Source organism: Vipera berus (genome assembly GCF_964194415.1).
Source record: "Vipera berus genome assembly, chromosome: 12".
Taxonomy (NCBI): domain Eukaryota; kingdom Metazoa; phylum Chordata; class Lepidosauria; order Squamata; family Viperidae; genus Vipera; species Vipera berus.
Genome location: NC_138215.1, coordinates 18,119,983 through 18,138,162, shown reverse-complemented (window position 1 = coordinate 18,138,162; position 18,180 = coordinate 18,119,983). Strand labels below are relative to the sequence as shown.

At 48.2% G+C, this 18,180-nt stretch overlaps 2 protein-coding genes across 8 annotated transcripts in view; both read left to right on the top strand.

Moving 5' to 3' along the window:
- Nucleotides 1-4: 4 nt before the first annotated feature.
- SCAMP5 (secretory carrier membrane protein 5) lies at nt 5-2,291 on the top strand (the record flags this gene model as incomplete). Its single annotated transcript, XM_081337028.1, is given in 5 exon segments — nt 5-49; nt 51-88; nt 764-865; nt 1,512-1,629; nt 1,881-2,291. Coding segments are annotated over 5 exon segments (498 nt in total), but the record flags the coding sequence as incomplete, so codon positions are not given.
- A 4,018-nt stretch (nt 2,292-6,309) lies between these two features.
- The window catches only part of PPCDC (phosphopantothenoylcysteine decarboxylase), a 38,661-nt gene continuing 26,790 nt past the window's right edge, over nt 6,310-18,180 (top strand). For 6 of the 7 annotated variants that reach the window (XR_014027652.1, XR_014027653.1, XR_014027654.1 and 3 more), the window contains exons 1-5: nt 6,310-6,476; nt 6,589-6,684; nt 6,995-7,123; nt 8,133-8,301; nt 8,409-8,508. Coding sequence is in view for 4 of the 7 variants with exons in the window: in XM_081337091.1 (XP_081193217.1) it covers nt 6,336-6,476; nt 6,589-6,684; nt 6,995-7,123; nt 8,133-8,301; nt 8,409-8,494 (621 nt within the window). In the remaining 3 variants the exon portion in view is untranslated. Of the gene's footprint in view, nt 6,477-6,588; nt 6,685-6,994; nt 7,124-8,132; nt 8,302-8,408; nt 8,509-16,657; nt 16,764-18,180 lie in introns of those variants that run through there. The other variant, XM_081337093.1, reaches the window with a different exon arrangement.

Genomic DNA, 18,180 nt, shown 5'->3' with positions numbered 1-18,180 from the left:
TAACTTTGGACTGGCAATCCTTTGGCTTATTCTCTTTACACCCTGCTCCATACGTCTGCTGGTTTAGACCTATTTACAAAGCTTTCAAGTAAGTGATAGGGCGGGATCTGGTCTTCCATTCCTCCCTTCTTTTTCTGCAATGATGCATCGGCTCACCGGAAACTCCTCCTTACAGCCACCAACTCGTTTAGTGACTACCTGGGTTAGCCACCAACTCACAAACACAGCAGTGATAAACAGTCATATTAAAAGAATTCATTTCCCAGCCAATATGTCTGTGCTTTTACATCCAAACTGACTGCGGCCTGACAACAAAAGCTTTTGGTGAGAAACTGATTAAGGCCCAGTCAGTTTCAGGCAGGTGATGGGAGATGACTGGAGAGATCTGATCAACTAATTAAGGTCACAGAGGTGAGCTTGTTAAATCGCCCTTGGCATTTTTTAAGAGACCTGTTACCTGGGGAGAATATCAGCTCAGGAAAAGATGGCTTGTTTAAGCTATCACTCTGCTTTGCAAGGAGATATAATAATAATAATAATAATAATAATAATAATAATAATAATAATAATAATAATAATAATAATAATAATAATAATAATAATAATACGAAGCTCAGCCACAGGGCACTGTACGAGACTCTGAACTGGAGGGCAGCAACCAGAGATCGTTGCAGTGTCTCTGCCTCTCTGGGGAATGCTGAGTGTTGAAATCCGCTCCTTTTGAAGCAGCTGAAATTGAGCAGACGGCCCCTTCATTTTGCAGGACGGACAGCTCCTTCAGCTTCATGGCGTTCTTTTTCACCTTCATGGCGCAGCTCGTGATCAGCATCATACAAGCCGTCGGCATCCCCGGTTGGGGAGTCTGGTAAGTGGGACGGTTGTTGCCGGTTCGTGGTTTCGCTCACCTCAGCCTTCCCAGGCTGGTATTTTTCAGCATTCATTGGGAGCTTAGGATCCAGCACTTGCTGCTGTTTGCTAGTTAGAAAGCATGAGCAGAAAACTTTTTGATGGACTCAGCAAAAGGATGCCAGTATTTTTTTTTTTTTGCAAGGCTGGTGTCCTAGTGGTGAAAACACCAGGCTAGATACCAGTAGGCTATGAGTTCTAGTCCTGCTTTAGCCTTGAAAGTCAATGGATGACTTTGGGCCAATCACCAGGAGATGGTGAGTTCTAGTCCCACCTTAGGCATGAAAGCCAGTTAGTTGACTTTGGGCCAATCACCAGGAGATGGTGAGTTCTATTCCCGCCTTAGGCATTAAAGCCGGCTGGGTGACTTTGGGCCAGTCATACTCTCTCACCTAAACTCACTTTAGGTGGTTATTATGGGGAAAACAGGAGGAGGAATGAATATCAGGTAGGTTCACCACCTTTATAGTTATTTATAAAAATTATAAAGACAAGTTGTTGTTGTTTTTTTTAAAAAAATCTTTTTAAGGAACATCTTTCAATAGGTAGCCTTGAGTGATGGTGAGAATGCCCCCAAATTATCTCAAAAGTCTCTTTTGCTACAGTGGCTGGATCGCAACAATCTCTTTCTTTGGGACCAACGTGGGCTCGGCGGTCGTGATGCTGATTCCCACCGTTCTCTTCACAGCCATGTCTGTGTTTTCCTTCATCGCTCTCAGTATGGTAAGAAAAGGGACTTATTCGTGAAAGCCTTTGTAGTTTTTGAAGATGCGTGCTGATCCCTAAGAAAAACCCTGTCACATTTGCCTTGGGTTTACCAGCTGAAGAGGCCCAGCGTGAAAGGAAAGGAGGCTTGGAGGGAAGAGGAGAACTAAGTCTCCTTCCTCCTTCTCCAGAGAGGCCTCAACTCACAACCATTTGTTTAGTGACCATTCCAAGTTACAACAGTCCCTCCTTCTCTTCTTCCTCTGCAGGTGCACAAATTTTACCGAGGGAGCGGCGGCAGTTTCAGCAAAGCGCAGGAGGAGTGGACCACCGGCGCCTGGAAAAACCCCCAGGTCCAGCAGGCAGCACAAAACGTGGCCGTGGGTGCCGCTCAAAACACCATGATGCAGCATGAAACACAGTATTCAGCCACCCCTAACTATAACTACCCCAACGACATGTGAGAAGTCAGGACCCCCGTCCGATGTGAACCCTAGAAGAGGTTGGCTTTAGGTGGGCAGGAAGGAACGAAGAAGGCGTGCGTTGTGGGTGCGGGTATGTGCGTAGGTTTCCAAGGGATGAATTCCACCATCTTGTTGCAGGGGGAGGTGACAAGATGGCGGGAGAGCCGTTTCCATGAGAAAATTTCTGAATTTAATTCTTCTTCCTTTTCCTGGGTCCCCTCCCTTGGACCCCCATGGCATCTTCTCCCTCCTCCTCCTCCTCCTCTTCCTCCTCCTCTGAAGCTTGTTGCCCTGCAGGACAGTTGTGTTGTGCTGTGGTGCCTGTACTTGTGTGTGTGCTCATTTCTCTCTCTCTCTTTTTGATGAAACTGTGTACGGTAGTGTTTTGCGGCATTTCTCGTGCTGATTATGATTTTTCGAGCCACATCAGAGCCCTGGAGGGAAGTGAGAGCGAAACCTTGAGCATTTCATCCATCCTTGGTTGTCACTTCTAGGAAAAATATTTTGCATACCCTGACGCCGATTCTCCCTGCAGTATAGTGGATCGCTGGCTTCTTGTCCTTCCCCTCTCCTCTTTCTCTCTCTTGAAGCTGCAGCAATAACCCAGCAGCTAAGGCGCAGGGAAGAAACCTGGTTAAATATGGGCTCATTTCACATTTTTGGGAGGGCCATATTTGTCAAGGTGGAAACCGAGACAGCTTACTCTGACTTGGATGTTTCCATCATCTCTCTCCTGTGTCTTTCCTAGGTCGCTCCCTTTCAAGCCTGAGAAAATAAACATTTTACGAAACTTCTTGATCGTCAAGAGTGAACAATATTTAAAAAGCAGGCTTTCCTTTAAAGGACGTCTGCTGAAGACTAAACCACCTTGCATTGTGGTTTTTAGGATAGGTTTTCCAACCCAGCTCGTCCTTCCGTGAGGACTTGGCTGTATTTTTTGCTCTCCAAAATGATCCGGCTCCACGTTTCTAGGTTTTTGAGATTTTAAAAAGCAGGTTCATCTTTCTTTGGAAGCAGTCAAGCGGCTAATGTTTTGCTCTGACTTCCTTGCAAAATATTAGCTCCCCTCCTTTCAAGAGCATCTGCAGGGAGGTGGTCAAAAATAAATAAATAAAAATCAAGGTAACTTTGCAAAGAAAGTTCCACCCCTTTTTAATCTGCGCTGAGTCTTGACTTTTGTTTCTCCTCATTTGCAGACTTTTCTGCTTTGTTCCCTTGTGTGGTTCCACTCTTTTCAAGGATCTGTCGAGTCTACGAAATGGGGTTGAGCATCTGTTGAGAAGGGGAGCATTCAGGAGCAGATAAGATCTGTTTGTTTTAAGTGGCTGGGTTGATCTCAGGCACCTCTCCAACGCATGTCAATTAAACTAGCATTGTGGGGTCCTTATTGCTCTCACAGGTTGGTGGTTTTCTTGCAGACGTTTCCTGACCCAATTAGGTAATGTCATCACTGCTCTGCTGGTGTTATATGGTGCTCTGACAGGAATGGTGATCCTCAGGTATGATGATGTTACCTGAGTAACGAGAAATGTCTGCAAGAAAACAACTTACTTGGAATTCTGTAAGTTGAAATCCACCTATCATAACGTTGACAAAGTTAAGAGACATTCCTGTACATTCTTCCATGTGTAGAGTGCTTTTATTTGTTGGACTATGCTGATTGCAAAAGTCTGATAGCAAAAGCTGAGAATATTGTCATTATTCTGAAAAAAGAGATGGATGTCTGTATATTTGCATTGATTCCAGGTGGGCTTCTTTTATTCTAGCACTATAGAGATCTAATCTCCTTCAAATCCTCCTTTGGTGGAGAAGAATCGTGTCCTCAAATAGCCGTGGTCATCACAATCCTGATGCTGTATCTAATTCACCATGCAAATCTTTTTTTTTTAAAAAAATAGATATCTCAATGGGAAAAGGAGGTGGAATTTTAAAACATCCGACCACACATGTTTATACAATTGTTCCATGTCTGTCCCTGATGAAACAGTGTCAACCTGGAAATTAATGAATAAAATAAACTGTATCAATAAAATGACTTTTTCTTTCTTTCCGTAGCAGGTGATTAGACCTGAAGCAGGGATGTCAAAATGCAGGATTGTATGTGGTAGTGACGGCGGAAAGCTCTGATGAAAATTGTGAGGGAATCGGGTGAGGAGGGCTAGAAAGGGTTGTTTAGAACGTGGCTCAAGATCCAAAACAAATGAACTCACTTGGAATTCCAGCAATTCGTTTTTATTTCAGAAGCGTTTGCAAAGGCTTGGTGGACTGAAACACACACGGGAGTTCAGCCACACCTTACAGAGCTGTTTGACACATTTTTATATCCTATCCCCGACTGAGATTCCACCTCCCCTATCGCACTCAACACCCTTTCCCTAATCATCCGATAAACTTTCCAGATCGCCTAAAAACACTGTCCCTCCCATGTTGCAGGAAGCCCCTTTGTTCATAGCCTATCTTTCACCATCTGATTTTCTGTTACCACAGGCCGTCTCCTATGTTTCAAGAAGCCTCTTACAATTTGTAACTTCTGCTTTTCGTATTTGTACTTGTCAATGCTTAAGGCAAAATATTATTTCTGATCTTCAGTTGGCTTCTGCTTCAAACTTTAGACTCATTAGAAATTTCTGAATAATACTTTTTATTCCTTTCAGGGTGTCGAGGTATCTGAGTGAGAAGGGGGACTTGGTTTATTTAAGCCACAGTTAAACCACACGTGACCCAATTCACACACTGTAAAAACCATTTTATGCAGATAACAGTATTTTCTTTGGTAGGTCTCATTGCTTAGGTGCTTTTCTTGCCTTGACCTAGTGGCAGTTTTGGCAAAAGCATGTTTTCAAAAGCAAAAATCCATGGTTAAAATAGAAGACACACTAAAATCGGGGGAGTGGGGGGGCAGTCTTTCTACTGCAATGAGCCATCCTCCGCAAGAGGGAGAAGGTCATTGCGTATGAGTCTAGGAATCCAATCTATGGTCATCCTATCCGGAAGTGAAGTCAGAAGAGCTCGTCTAGCCGTTATATCCATCGTCAACCACTTTGCTCTTCTGAAAGGAAACGGAAGTTGAGCTGGTTTAAAGCCGCCGTTGCTCTCTGTGATCCAGACAAAACCGGAAGGTACTGTCTTTATTGACATCCGCCGGCCGGAACTTTTTGATCAGTGAATTGTGTACGCTTATAGCTTCCCCCCCTTTCCTTCTCTCCGCATGTATACAGTATGTGTATATTTACGTATATTTAATTTTATATATTATACCGACCCGGATTGGATCCTGCAACGTTATTCTGGGGCACGTATATTCGCCTTCATTACATATTTTTATATCCGTTCTTAGACTCGGAAGGAAGGGAAAGCTGAAAGCAAGTGCACATCTTTCCTTCACCCCCCCCCCACCCCAAACCCTCCTCGTAAGGTAGGCCAACTTGCAAGGACGAGCGATTACCACCCCCCACCCCCACCCCCTCGTGAAGCTTCGTGGCTGGCGAAAGATTGAGCCTCTTCAGACGTTGCTCTCACTTGGGGTTTTTCCACAATCCGCGTGGCCTCTTTATTCGGTCCTTGTTTGGCCGAATAAAGACGTGGCCTGGGTGGGTCTTGCTCCTGAAAATCCCCACTTGAGAAACTGGGGTGGGTTTACTGCTGAGTTAAAGGAGTGTTTCTATCTAAATATCCCACCCACCCCTTTCTCTCTCATCCATCCATCCATATCCATCTCTGACTGCCTGACACTCTCTCTCTCTCTCTCTCTCTCTCTCTCTGTGTGTGTGTGTGTATGTAGGCAGGCAGGCAGGCAGGCATGGATGAATGGATAGATAGATAGAAATAGATAGAGAGATAGACAGAGATAGAGAGACAGAGACAGAGATATAGATAGACAGACAGAGATATAGATAGATATAGATATAATGTATATATGTCCTGCCCATATCCTGCATAAGGCATCTTTGGGCAGAGTATAGTTTTGGAGCATAAAGTTAGCTAGTAAGTTGACCTGGTTTGATGGGTTGGGTTGGGGTTTTAATATGTCTTTTAATTACTGTTTTATATTCGGGCATAATATTTAATGGTTTTTTAACTTTTGTATTTCGTTTTTATATTTATTGCCCTGTACACCACCCTGAGTCCTTCGGGAGAAGGGCGGTATAAAAATATAATAAATAATAATAATAATAAAAGCATTAAAAAGATATTGTAATTGGGAGTAGTAATTCTCACATTTTCTTACAGGTGGAAAAGGATCACTCTCTGGCTCTGACTATGGAGGCTGCAGCATCTCCTCCGCCACTAATCTGCCCTGTGGCTTCGGAGACGAATGCCCACATCCTGATTGGGGTAACTGGGAGTGTGGCTGCGCTAAAGTTGCCTCTTTTGGTGGCAGAGCTTCTGAAGATACCTGGAGTGAGCAGTTTTTCATTGTTTTTATTTATTTGTCAAATTTAGAGACCCCCTGATTTCAACCCTTAGGTACAAATATTCCGCTTTATTAGTACCACTGTTCTTCTCTTTTTAGCTGGATGTTCTAGTGGTGACAACAGAAAGTGCAAAACACTTCTATAAGCCGGAAGAGATTCCTGTCAGAATCTACAGTGACTCTGATGAGTGGCAGGTCAGGATCGTTCAAATAGGTTTATTTTTTTTTCTTTAGGGCTAAGGAGCTTTTATTTGCACCCTAATTCACAAATTTTGAGGAATGAGCTTCTGATTGCAGCATTTCCTTGTCTTTGGAAGCCAACAGCAAATTATCTTATGTTTTATATCTTGCACTATTTGAATTGAGATAACTTGGCTTGTTCTGAGTTTGTTTTACTGAGCCCAGAAAGATCGGTAAGAATATTCAAGAACGGATTGTATTTATGTAGAATGTGATTAAGTGTGCTGGGTGAATTTGATTAACTTAGGCAGCATTTTGTCCTCAGCTGTGGAAAAAGCGTACCGACCCTGTGCTACATATTGACTTGAGGCGTTGGGCTGACCTCATGTTGGTGGCTCCTCTGGATGCAAACACCCTGGCCAAAATTGCAAATGGCATTTGTGACAACTTACTGGTGAGTTACTGGTGCAGGGTGCTCCAATGTTCACCCCAGTTCTCCCTCATTAAGACCTGTGTGGTAAGCTGATGTTTCATGACCCTCTGCATTAATGGCACCTATAGAAACTATGAGGACATCAAGAGGGTTTGAGTCCTGAGCGCTGCGCAGTGGGGTGAGCTCCTGTTCCTCACCCCAGTTCCTGCCCATCTAGCAGTTCGAAAGAATGCAAATGCAAGTAGATGGATAGGTACCCCTTTGGTGGGGAGGTAACAGCGTTCCATGTTCCTTTGGTGTATAGCCATGCTGGCTATATGACCATGGAAATTATCTTTAGACGGCTGGCTCCCTCGGCCAAGAAATGAACGCGACCCTCTAGAGTGTGAAATGATTTGACAGGGGAAACCTTTACCTTTATCGTAACAGAATCTTGCAAATCTGAAAGTGATTCCGTCCTCCCTCACTTTATCTTCAGGAGAAATAGGGAGGGGCCGGTCTGAAACATTTACTCATGTTACCTTCTTACTCCAGACTCCGATCTCTTTTACCTGATTGAGGCCTTGGTAACGGTAGCATCTGTTCCTCCTGTCCCTCGGGGCCATTCCTTCTGTCCTCTACTTCAGGGATCTTCAAACTTGGCCCTTTTATGACTTGTGGACTTCAACTCCCAGAATTCCTCAGCTAGGCACATGTGCCTGGCTGAGGAATTCTGGGAGCTGAAGTCCACAAGTCATAAAAAGTCCAAGTTTGAAGACCTCTGCTCTACCTGGTATTTGATGTAAGGATGTAAATTGAGTTGTTTGAATGATGGTGCAATTTGACTGCTCCTCCCACCCACCCCCATCTCCCCTGTAGACCCCCTGAGACTACAAATGGCTCCAGGAATAGCCTTCCAAGCTCTCTGCTTCTTGGTGTATTTTAGAAATTCACCAGCCCCAGCCTCCATGCTTCTGTCCAAGGTTCTGACTGCGTTCCCCTTGTGGTCAGATCTTCATCTGTGGCCATTTCCCCTTGCCTTTCTCTGCAGACGTGTGTCATCCGCGCCTGGGACGTGAGCAAACCCTTGCTCTTCTGCCCTGCCATGAACACACTTATGTGGAAGCACCCCATCACAGCTCGGCAAGTGGGGCAGCTAAAAGAATTTGGCTACATAGAGATCCCTTGCATAGTGAAGAAACTGATTTGTGGAGATGAAGGTTGGTCTGCTTCTCCTTCCAGGCTCATTAGAGCGAGGTGACAAGATACGAACAGGTAATCCTGGCCTTACGAGTGCAACTGACCTCTTTGCTTTCTGGCTACACAGGCCGAGGGGCCATGGCAGACATTTCAAGCATTGTGGAAAAAACAGAGGTGGTGCTATTGGAACGGGGCCTCCTGAAGCCGAGCTGATTCCCAAATTACAGGTACTCTCTGCTTTTCACAGAATTTTGCTCCGCCAAGAGCGGATCAGGAGAAAAGGGACAACCGTAAGAAGCAGGCGGATCCTTGCCTCCTGCTTTGCCAAAAGAGTAGTGGAAGCTTGGAACCAACTTCCAGTGGAGACAGTGGGTCATTCCTCAGAAACTGAGTTTAAACATGCTTGGGATAAACCAGGGGTAGGGAACCTCGGCTCTTTTATGACTCGTGGACTTCAACTCCCAGAATTCCTGAGCCAACATGGCTCACCTCTCCCTTTCCCCTCAGCATGGCTTTCTCAGGAATTCTGGTAGTTGAAGTCCACGAGTCATAAAAGAGCCAAGGTTCCCTCCCCCTGGGATAAACGCACCTCCATCCCCCCGACTAAAAGTTTTAAAAAAAAAACCAAATAAGTGAAACGATAAATGTATGTATATATATATATATATATATATATATATATATATATATATATATATATATATATATATATATATATATATATATATATATATATATATATATATATATATATATATATATATATATATACCGTATATACTTGAGTATAAGCCGACTCGAGTATAAGCCGAGACCCCCAATTTCACCCCCCAAAACTGGAAAAAGTTATTGACTCGAGTATAAGCCGATCCGCCGTTCTGCAAGCCTGAATACACAGGAATACCCTGTGTGGCCGCGGCTCGTCGGCAGGTCTCCGTTCCTCCTGCCGACCTTTGGGGAGGTTTGGGCGCCTCCCCAAACCTCCCCAAACGTCGGCAGGTCTCCGTTCCTCCTGCCGACCTTTGGGGAGGTTTGGGCGCCTCCCCAAACCTCGGCAGGTCTCCGTTCCTCCTGCCGACCTTTGGGGAGGTTTGGGCGCCTCCCCAAACCTCCCCAAACCTCGGCAAGTCTCCGTTCCTCCTGCCGACCTTTGGGGAGGTTTGGGCGCCTCCCCAAACCTCGGCAGGTCTCCGTTCCTCCGCGCAGACCTGCCGACCTTTGGGGAGGTTTGGGCGCCTCCCCAAACGTCCCCAAACCTCGGCAGGTCTCCGTTCCTGTTTGGGGAGGTTTGGGCGCCTCCCCAAACCTCCCCAAACCTCGGCAGGTCTCCGTTCCTCCGCGCAGACCTGCCGACCTTTGGGGAGGTTTGGGCGCCTCCCCAAACCTCCCCAAACCTCGGCAGGTCTCCGTTCCTGTTTGGGGAGGTTTGGGCGCCTCCCCAAACCTCCCCAAACCTCGGCAGGTCTCCGTTCCTCCGCGCAGACCTGCCGACGTTTGGGGAGGTTTGGGCGCCTCCCCAAACGTCCCCAAACCTCGGCAGGTCTCCGTTCCTGTTTGGGGAGGTTTGGGCGCCTCCCCAAACCTCCCCAAACCTCGGCAGGTCTCCGTTCCTCCGCGCAGACCTGCCGACCTTTGGGGAGGTTTGGGCGCCTCCCCAAACGTCCCCAAACCTCGGCAGGTCTCCGTTCCTGTTTGGGGAGGTTTGGGCGCCTCCCCAAACCTCCCCAAACCTCGGCAGGTCTCCGTTCCTCCGCGCAGACCTGCCGACCTTTGGGGAGGTTTGGGCGCCTCCCCAAACCTCCCCAAACCTCGGCAGGTCTCCGTTCCTGTTTGGGGAGGTTTGGGCGCCTCCCCAAACCTCCCCAAACCTCGGCAGGTCTCCGTTCCTCCGCGCAGACCTGCCGACGTTTGGGGAGGTTTGGGCGCCTCCCCAAACGTCCCCAAACCTCGGCAGGTCTCCGTTCCTGTTTGGGGAGGTTTGGGCGCCTCCCCAAACCTCCCCAAACCTCGGCAGGTCTCCGTTCCTCCGCGCAGACCTGCCGACCTTTGGGGAGGTTTGGGCGCCTCCCCAAACGTCCCCAAACCTCGGCAGGTCTCCGTTCCTGTTTGGGGAGGTTTGGGCGCCTCCCCAAACCTCCCCAAACCTCGGCAGGTCTCCGTTCCTCCGCGCAGACCTGCCGACCTTTGGGGAGGTTTGGGCGCCTCCCCAAACCTCCCCAAACCTCGGCAGGTCTCCGTTCCTGTTTGGGGAGGTTTGGGCGCCTCCCCAAACCTCCCCAAACCTCGGCAGGTCTCCGTTCCTCCGCGCAGACCTGCCGACGTTTGGGGAGGTTTGGGGAGGCGCCCAAACCTCCCCAAAGGTCGGCAGGAAGAACGGAGACCTGCCGAGGTTTGGGGAGGTTTGGGGAGGCGCCCAAACCTCCCCAAAGGTCGGCAGGTCTGCGCGGAGGAACGGAGACCTGCCGAGGTTTGGGGACGTTTGGGGAGGCGCCCAAACCTCCCCAAAGGTCGGCAGGTCTGCGCGGAGGAACGGAGACCTGCCGAGGTTTGGGGAGGCGCCCAAACCTCCCCAAACAGGAACGGAGACCTGCCGAGGTTTGGGGAGGCGCCCAAACCTCCCCAAAGGTCGGCAGGAGGAACGGAGACCTGCCGAGGTTTGGGGAGGCGCCCAAACCTCCCCAAAGGTCGGCAGGAGGAACGGAGACCTGGGGAGGTTTGGGGAGGCGCCCAAACCTCCCCAAAGGTCGGCAGGAGGAACGGAGACCTGCCGAGGTTTGGGGAGGCGCCCAAACCTCCCCAAAGGTCGGCAGGAGGAACGGAGACCTGCCGAGGTTTGGGGAGGCGCCCAAACCTCCCCAAAGGTCGGCAGGAGGAACGGAGACCTGCCGAGGTTTGGGGAGGTTTGGGGAGGCGCCCAAACCTCCCCAAAGGTCGGCAGGAGGAACGGAGACCTGCCGACGTTTGGGGAGGTTTGGGGAGGCGCCCAAACCTCCCCAAACGTCGGCAGGTCTGCGCGGAGGAACGGAGACCTGCCGAGGTTTGGGGAGGCGCCCAAACCTCCCCAAACGTCGGCAAGTCTCCGTTCCTCCGCGCCCTGCCTGCCTGCTTCTTTCCGCTGCGGAAAGAAGCAGGCAGGCAAGGCGCGGAGTTTGGGGAGGTGCGCGCGCACCTCCCCAAACCTCCCCAAACTTCGGCAGGTCTCGGACGGCGGTGGCTTGGGAGAGGTGCGGGCGATCCCGGAAGCACCAAAGCCTCGGCCGCGCACAAGTCCTCGGTAAGTTTTTTTTGTTGACTGGAGTATAAGCCGAAGTGGAATTTTTCAGCCCAAAAAGTGGGCTGAAAAATTCGGCTTATACTCAAGTATATACGGTATATATATATATATAAATTAAGAAGAAAGCAAAAACAAACAAACCAACCCCTCTCAAAAGGTAGACTCGATAGACTACGGGGTCCTTCTTTTGCCATCAGTTTATTATGTTTCTGCGTTTCCACAAGTCTATGGATTTAGGTCCTCTCAAAATGCACCTCCAGTGGATCGCTCAGTTGCTTCTTTTCGACCCCCTCCATTCTCGTTTCAGGCATGAAATTTTGCCCCTCATCTGTGCTTCTTTTGGGCTGGGCTTCGTCTGTGCCAGGGTTAGGCCAGCTTGGCTCTTTTATGACTCGTGGACTTCGACTCCCAGAATTCCTGAGCCAGCACGGCTCAGCCTGGAAACCTCTCCAGTTCTCCTCAGCATAGCTGGCTCAGGAATTCTGGGAGTTGAAGTCCACGAGTCATAAAGCGGCCTAGGCCTAGGCCAGGGGTATGCCACCTCGGCTCTTTTATGACTTGTGGACTTCGACTCCCAGAATTCCTGAGCCAGCTTGGCTCAGCTTGGAAACCCCTCCCTTTCCTCTCAGCATGGCTGGCTCAGGAATTCTGGGAGTCGAAGTCCACGAGTCATAAAAGAGCCAAGGTGGCCTACCCCTGGTCTACACTCTGGGCTTCTAGAGGTGGTTTTTTTTTCTTTTTCTTTTTTTTGAAAGCCCTTAAGAGAAGGGGATCGAGATGCAATGATTCAGGCAGGTGTCTCTCTCTGAATCTCCTGCAAAGTTCACCTCCCTAATTATTAGGCAGCTCACCCCAAATGCCTCTGAGCTACCTCTGCCTTGCGAGGCGTATCTCTGCAATCTGCTGCTGGAATCAAGGGACCCCCCCCCACATCCTACATTCCTTTCGGATGACGATGCCGGGGTGGGGGTGGGGAACCCAAGGCCCCAGATTGTCTGGGGAAGTGACCCTCCGGAGGACTTGCCCTTTGCTCTGATGGGCTCATGATGTGTGGAATGCCCGACATCAAAGGGGAAACAAACAATGCCTCTGTCCGTGTGGGGCTTCTGCCAGAACACAGGATGTTCTTAGCGTGTTGATTTGGGGCTGCTGGGGGGGGGAATGGGGGGGGGGAAACCCAGGAATTTGCTTACCAAGAAAGAGGATCAATCTTGTGAAAACTCCCAATTCACAATCAACAACTTGTTACAGGAGTACCTGGAAAGGGGATTGATTAGAAAAAGGGAGCCAAGTTTGCCTTTTTTTAAAAAAATCTGTGTCCATGGACGGGTCAGTGGCCTGTCACATAAAACCAGAGTTTATTCACGTGTCCCTGAGTGCATTAAAAAGATTTTTTAAAAGCCCAATAACTCATTCCCCTCCCCCCCTACTTACCCAATCCCTGCAAACAGCTATCAAAAGGTTGCCCTGTGGTAAGATGGGCGGCCTGTACATTTTATAAATAAATAGATAAATAAAAATATCAAAGACCTTTTCGTTGTAATGCTTGGTTCCAGGACTACTATACTTAGTTCTCTAGTTACGACCAGTCACTTAACAACAATTTGAAGTTAATGATGGACTCAAAAAACTTACTTATGACCCATCCCCAAAGTTATAACTGTAGCACTATCCCCACAATCATGTAATCACATGTGGGGCACTTGGGAACCAGCGTGCATTTCCAACTGCTTGCGGCATTCCCCCGTCACGGGAGCTGGCAAAAACCAGGAAAAAAAATTCCATTGGATAAGCTAGGTTAGGGTTGGACAACCATGTCACTCAGTTACCAACCTATGATTTGCTTAACAACCATGGTGGCTCAAGACCTCAGTGACGTACAACCAAATTCTAGGCTCAGTTGTGATAAGCTGAGGACCACCTACACAATTTTTCCAAGGCTTGAGGACTCACATGAAGGATGCTAAGCTTTTGGGAAGATGGCCAAGTGTAAATTTCACGTGTCAAAGTTCTCAGCTTCAGTCTTAAGTTAAAGATGCCCAATGGAAATGTGTGTGTGTGTGTGTGTGTGTGTGTGTGTGTGTGTGTGTGTGTGTATGTATGTATATAGCTAGCTGTGGCCAGTTTGGTTAAGTCTTTTACTGGGTTTGTGAGGTTGACCAACTTCCCATGCAGTGACCAACATCTCACTAACGTGAGGAAAGGAAACTCGGTTGAGGTCTATGCATCTGCACAGCCAGATTGAGGAAAGCTGGCTTAAAAATTCCAGGACTGCCTTTTTTGTGATTTAAAAAAAAATCATAGTTTCATCACTCCAGCAGCTGCTCATGCATATATATTTTTTAGTCCTCTTGTAAGATGTTTATGGGGTTTGGAAAGCAGCAGTATACTTGGGGACATGACTCAACGCATCGCATACGCAACTTCCCAGTCCTTGGTATCTTCAGTCAAAAAGATCGGGTGACGAGTGAGCAGCTATCTAATGCGGCCATCACCCCAAACCCTTAGGTAGCAGCTGGAGGCCCAGAGATCTTTTGCCATCCAACAGATATTGCTGGATCTCCCTCTTTCACAGCTTGCTTGTCCTGTAAACGCCGGCATGGCTCCCGATGACTCTGGCCTTCTGAGACGGGAGAGCATTTTTATAGCTGTTGTGAAAAGTTGTGGTCCAAAGCTCAAAGTTAAAGGAAGGTCATGTTTGGAAACACCGCCACGTGCAAAGTGGCCTTGCAGAGGGTAGCCAATGAGGTTGAGTTTTCATAAATGTTGATGTTTGTCTAAGCAGTTGCGCAAATAGGAGCTGATGATCTGTAGGTCATCACACAGTGCTGAAGATAAAAAGCTCTTTGCCTTCAGTCTGGACACGCCAAGGAATGTTGCCCAGAACATCTGGTTGTGCAAACCTGCAATGGAACAGGCTGGCAGTGGCCAAAATAAAAGGGTCTGTTGAGTTTTGACATTCCAGCCCTTGTCCTATCTGAGAAAAACAGCCAAGGAGAATCCTTAACGCGCCCATTCCGTAGGAGGTGCTTCAAAGTACAGGTAGTCCTCGGGTTACAACACTTCGTTTAGTGACTGTTCAAAGTTACAACGGCACCGGAAAAAAGTGACGACCGTTTTTCATACCACCGTTGCAGCCTTCCCCAGGATCACGTGATCAAAATTCAGACGCTTGGCAACCTGACTCCCATTTATGATGGTCGCAGCGTCCCAGGGTCACGTGATCCCCTCTTGCCACCTTCTGACAAGCAAAGTCAGACTCACTTAACAACCGCGGTACTAAGGTAACAACTGCAGCCGTTCACTTCACAACTGTGGCAAGGGAGGTGGCAAACTGGGGCAAAACGCCCATATATATAATAGAGCTGGAAGGGACCTTGGAGGTCTTCTAGTCCAGCCCCCTGCTTAAGCAGGAGAACCTACACCGTCTCAGACAGGTGAATGCCCAGTCTCTTCTTAAAAACCTCCAGTGATGGGGATTTCTTAATAAATGTCTCACTTGGCAACCCCAGTCGATGTAGGTAGTTCAAGGTTCCCGTTTTCAGCAACGGCCGTAAGTGATGGAGAAGGCGGAGGTTGATCTTCGTTACCTTCAGGGCCATCCTGGTTGCAGACAACTCTGTTTGTCTCTCCAGCAGATGGCAGTTAGGAGCTGGTTGAGAAGGGTGTGTGGCTTAAAAGAGTGGGGCACTGGATCAGTGTTTTTCAACCTCTGTTGCTTTTAAGTTGTGTGAACGTGAACTCCCTCAATTTTTTTTAAAATTTTTTTTTTTTTGCAATGCTGCCTTGGGCGAGAATACCAGGAGCTGTCATTTCGAGGCTCTGTTTCTTGCTGCTGTGTGTGAAATTATCCCATGAAATATTAGAAAGAGCTCTGATCTGGGCTGGTGCAAGACCCCCAAATTTTGAGGCTTCTGACTCTTGGAAAAAGGGCTGTCTGAATGGAATACATTTTTTGGCGGGGGGGGGGGGTGCAGCGTGATTAGACAACACAGGGAACCGGTGTGGTATGCTGCTGCTGCTGATCTGAAGCTGGTTGCAAGCCTCACTTGCGTGTTCACAGTTGTGGAGAAGTAAGAGCTTCCCCCCCAAACCTGTGCCCTCTTAAGCTTGTTAAACTGGCTGAGATTCATGAAAAGTGAAGGGCAGAGTACAGTGTGTTCCCACCAACCTGACCTGATGCTGCTTAAGCATTTGGCAATCCACACAACGAATGAATGTTGCGCAGGTGCCATTGCGACTCGCCAGTGAAAAAAGTACCGGAGTTACCTGTAGGCTACGTCAGCGTTTTCCAACCTTAGGAACTTGAAGATGCGTGGACTTCAACTCCCAGAATTCCCCAGCCAGCATAGCTGGCTGGGGAATTCTGGGAGTTGAAGTCCACGCATCTTCAAGTTCCTAAGGTTGGGAAACGCTGGGCTACGTAATAAGCTTTTTTTTTTAAAGCCCCTCTGTCCATTTGTCCAAAGTCTTCCTCTTAGTACCTGGATATTTCTTCTCTTCTCCGATTGGTGGATCTCTCTAATGGTTGCTCGAGTACGGCTAGTGCAGGGGTAGGCAACCTCGGCTCTTTTATGACTCGTGGACTTCAACTCCCAGAATTCCTGAGTCAGCTATTCCTGACTCAGGAATTCTGGGAGTTGAAGTCCACGAGTCATAAAAGAGCCGAGGTTGCCTACCCCTGGGCTAGTGCAACAGTCCATTTAGCGTCCGTTCAAAGTTGCAACGGCGCAGAAAAAGGGACTTAACGACATGTTTTCACACTCCTCGGGATCACGCGATCAAAATTCAGATGCTCGGCAACCGGCTCATATTTATGAGGGGTGGCAGCGTCCCGGGGGTCGCCTGATCCCCCTTTTGCAACCTTCTGACAAGGAAAGGCAACGGGGAAGCCAGGATCTCTGCACAACAGTTTGAGTAATTTAACAACCGCAGTGATTCGCTGAACAACTGCGGCAAAAAAGGTCGTAACATGGGGGCAAACCCACTTAGCCAATGTTTCACTGAGCAGCAGAAATACTTCCGTGATGAAAACACCCACAACCTCTGGAAGCCAGCTGGTTAATTGTCCTCACTGTCAGGAAATTCCTCCTTAGTTCCAGGTTGCTTCTCTCCTCGATTAGTTTCCATCCTTTGCTTCTTGTCCTGCCTTCAGGGGCTTTGGAGAACAGCTTGACTCCCTCTTCTTTGGGGCAGCCCCTGAGATATTGGAACATGGCTATCATGTCCCCCCTCGTCCTTCTCTTCATTAAACTAGACATCCCCAATTCCAGCAACTGTCCTTCATATCGATCAATCAATCAGAATAGAGCTGGAAGGGAACTTGGAGGTCTTCTAGTCCAACCCCCTGCTCTGGCAGGAGACCCTATACCAGGGGTAGGCAACCTCGGCTCTTTTGTGACTCGTGGACTTCAACTCCCAGAATTCCTGAGCCAGCATGGCTCGGCTTGGAAACCTCTCCCTTTCCCCTCAGCATGGCTGGCTCAGGAATTCTGGGAGTTGAAGTCCACAAGTCATAAAGCGGCCTAGGCCTAGGCCAGGGCTAGGTAACTTTGGCTCTTTGTATGACTCGTGGACTTCAACTGCCAGAATTCCTGAGCCAGCATGGCTCAGCTTGGAAACCTCTCCCTTTCCCCTCAGCGTGGCTGGCTCAGGAATTCTGGGAGTTGAAGTCCACGAGTCATAAAAGAGACGAGGTTGCCTACCCCTGCCCTATAACGTTCCAGACAGATGGCTGCCCAATCTCTTCTTAAAAGCCTCCAGTGTTGGAGCCCCCACAACTTCTGATGGCAATTTGTTCCACTGGTTAATTGTCCTCACTGTCAGGAAATTCTTCCTTAGTTCCAGTTTGCTTCTCTCCTTGATGAGTGTCCACCCGTTATTTCTCGTCCAGCCTTCTGGTGCTTTGGAGAATACGTTGACCCCCCTCTTCTTGGTGGCAGCCCATCAAATACTAAGACAAGATAGCCCTACCAAATTCTAACAGGTGTAGACTGACTGAATAAGTCATCTACAATCAGCTAGATAAAGATCAAAGGGTGCCATATTTGGAAGTGGAGCGTGTGGAAGAGAGATGACAGCTCATTGGCGTAGCTTATCAAAAGGGCAGATAGCCTGCAAATGGCTCGCTCTTGTTATTGTAATGGAGAGGCTTCTTTATTTTCTAAACGTAGGAAAGTCTAACGGAGTTCGTTATCTTTATCCTTGAGCTTAACCGACAACTGACATAAATTTCATAGGCCTCTTTAGAGGCGGAGAGGAAGCTGCATAGTAAAGAACAGGAGTTTTGCCAGGGTGGTCACGATTTGCTGCTTCCATGCCCGTTTGATCTTGCTTGTCTTTGAGACGGTTACACATGAGGGAGCTAGCAATTAGAAACTAACCAAAGAGAGAAGCAACCTGGAACTAAGGAAAAATTTCCTGACAGAGACAACAATTAACTAGTGGAACAACCTGCCTCCAGAAGCTCTGCATGCTCCAACACTGGACGTTTTTAAGAAGAGACTGGACAGCCATTTGTCTGAAATGTTATAGGGTTTCTTGCCTGAGCAGGGGGCTGGACTAGAAGATCTTCAAGGTCCCTTCCATCATCATCATCATCATCATTATTATTATTCTACCCAGC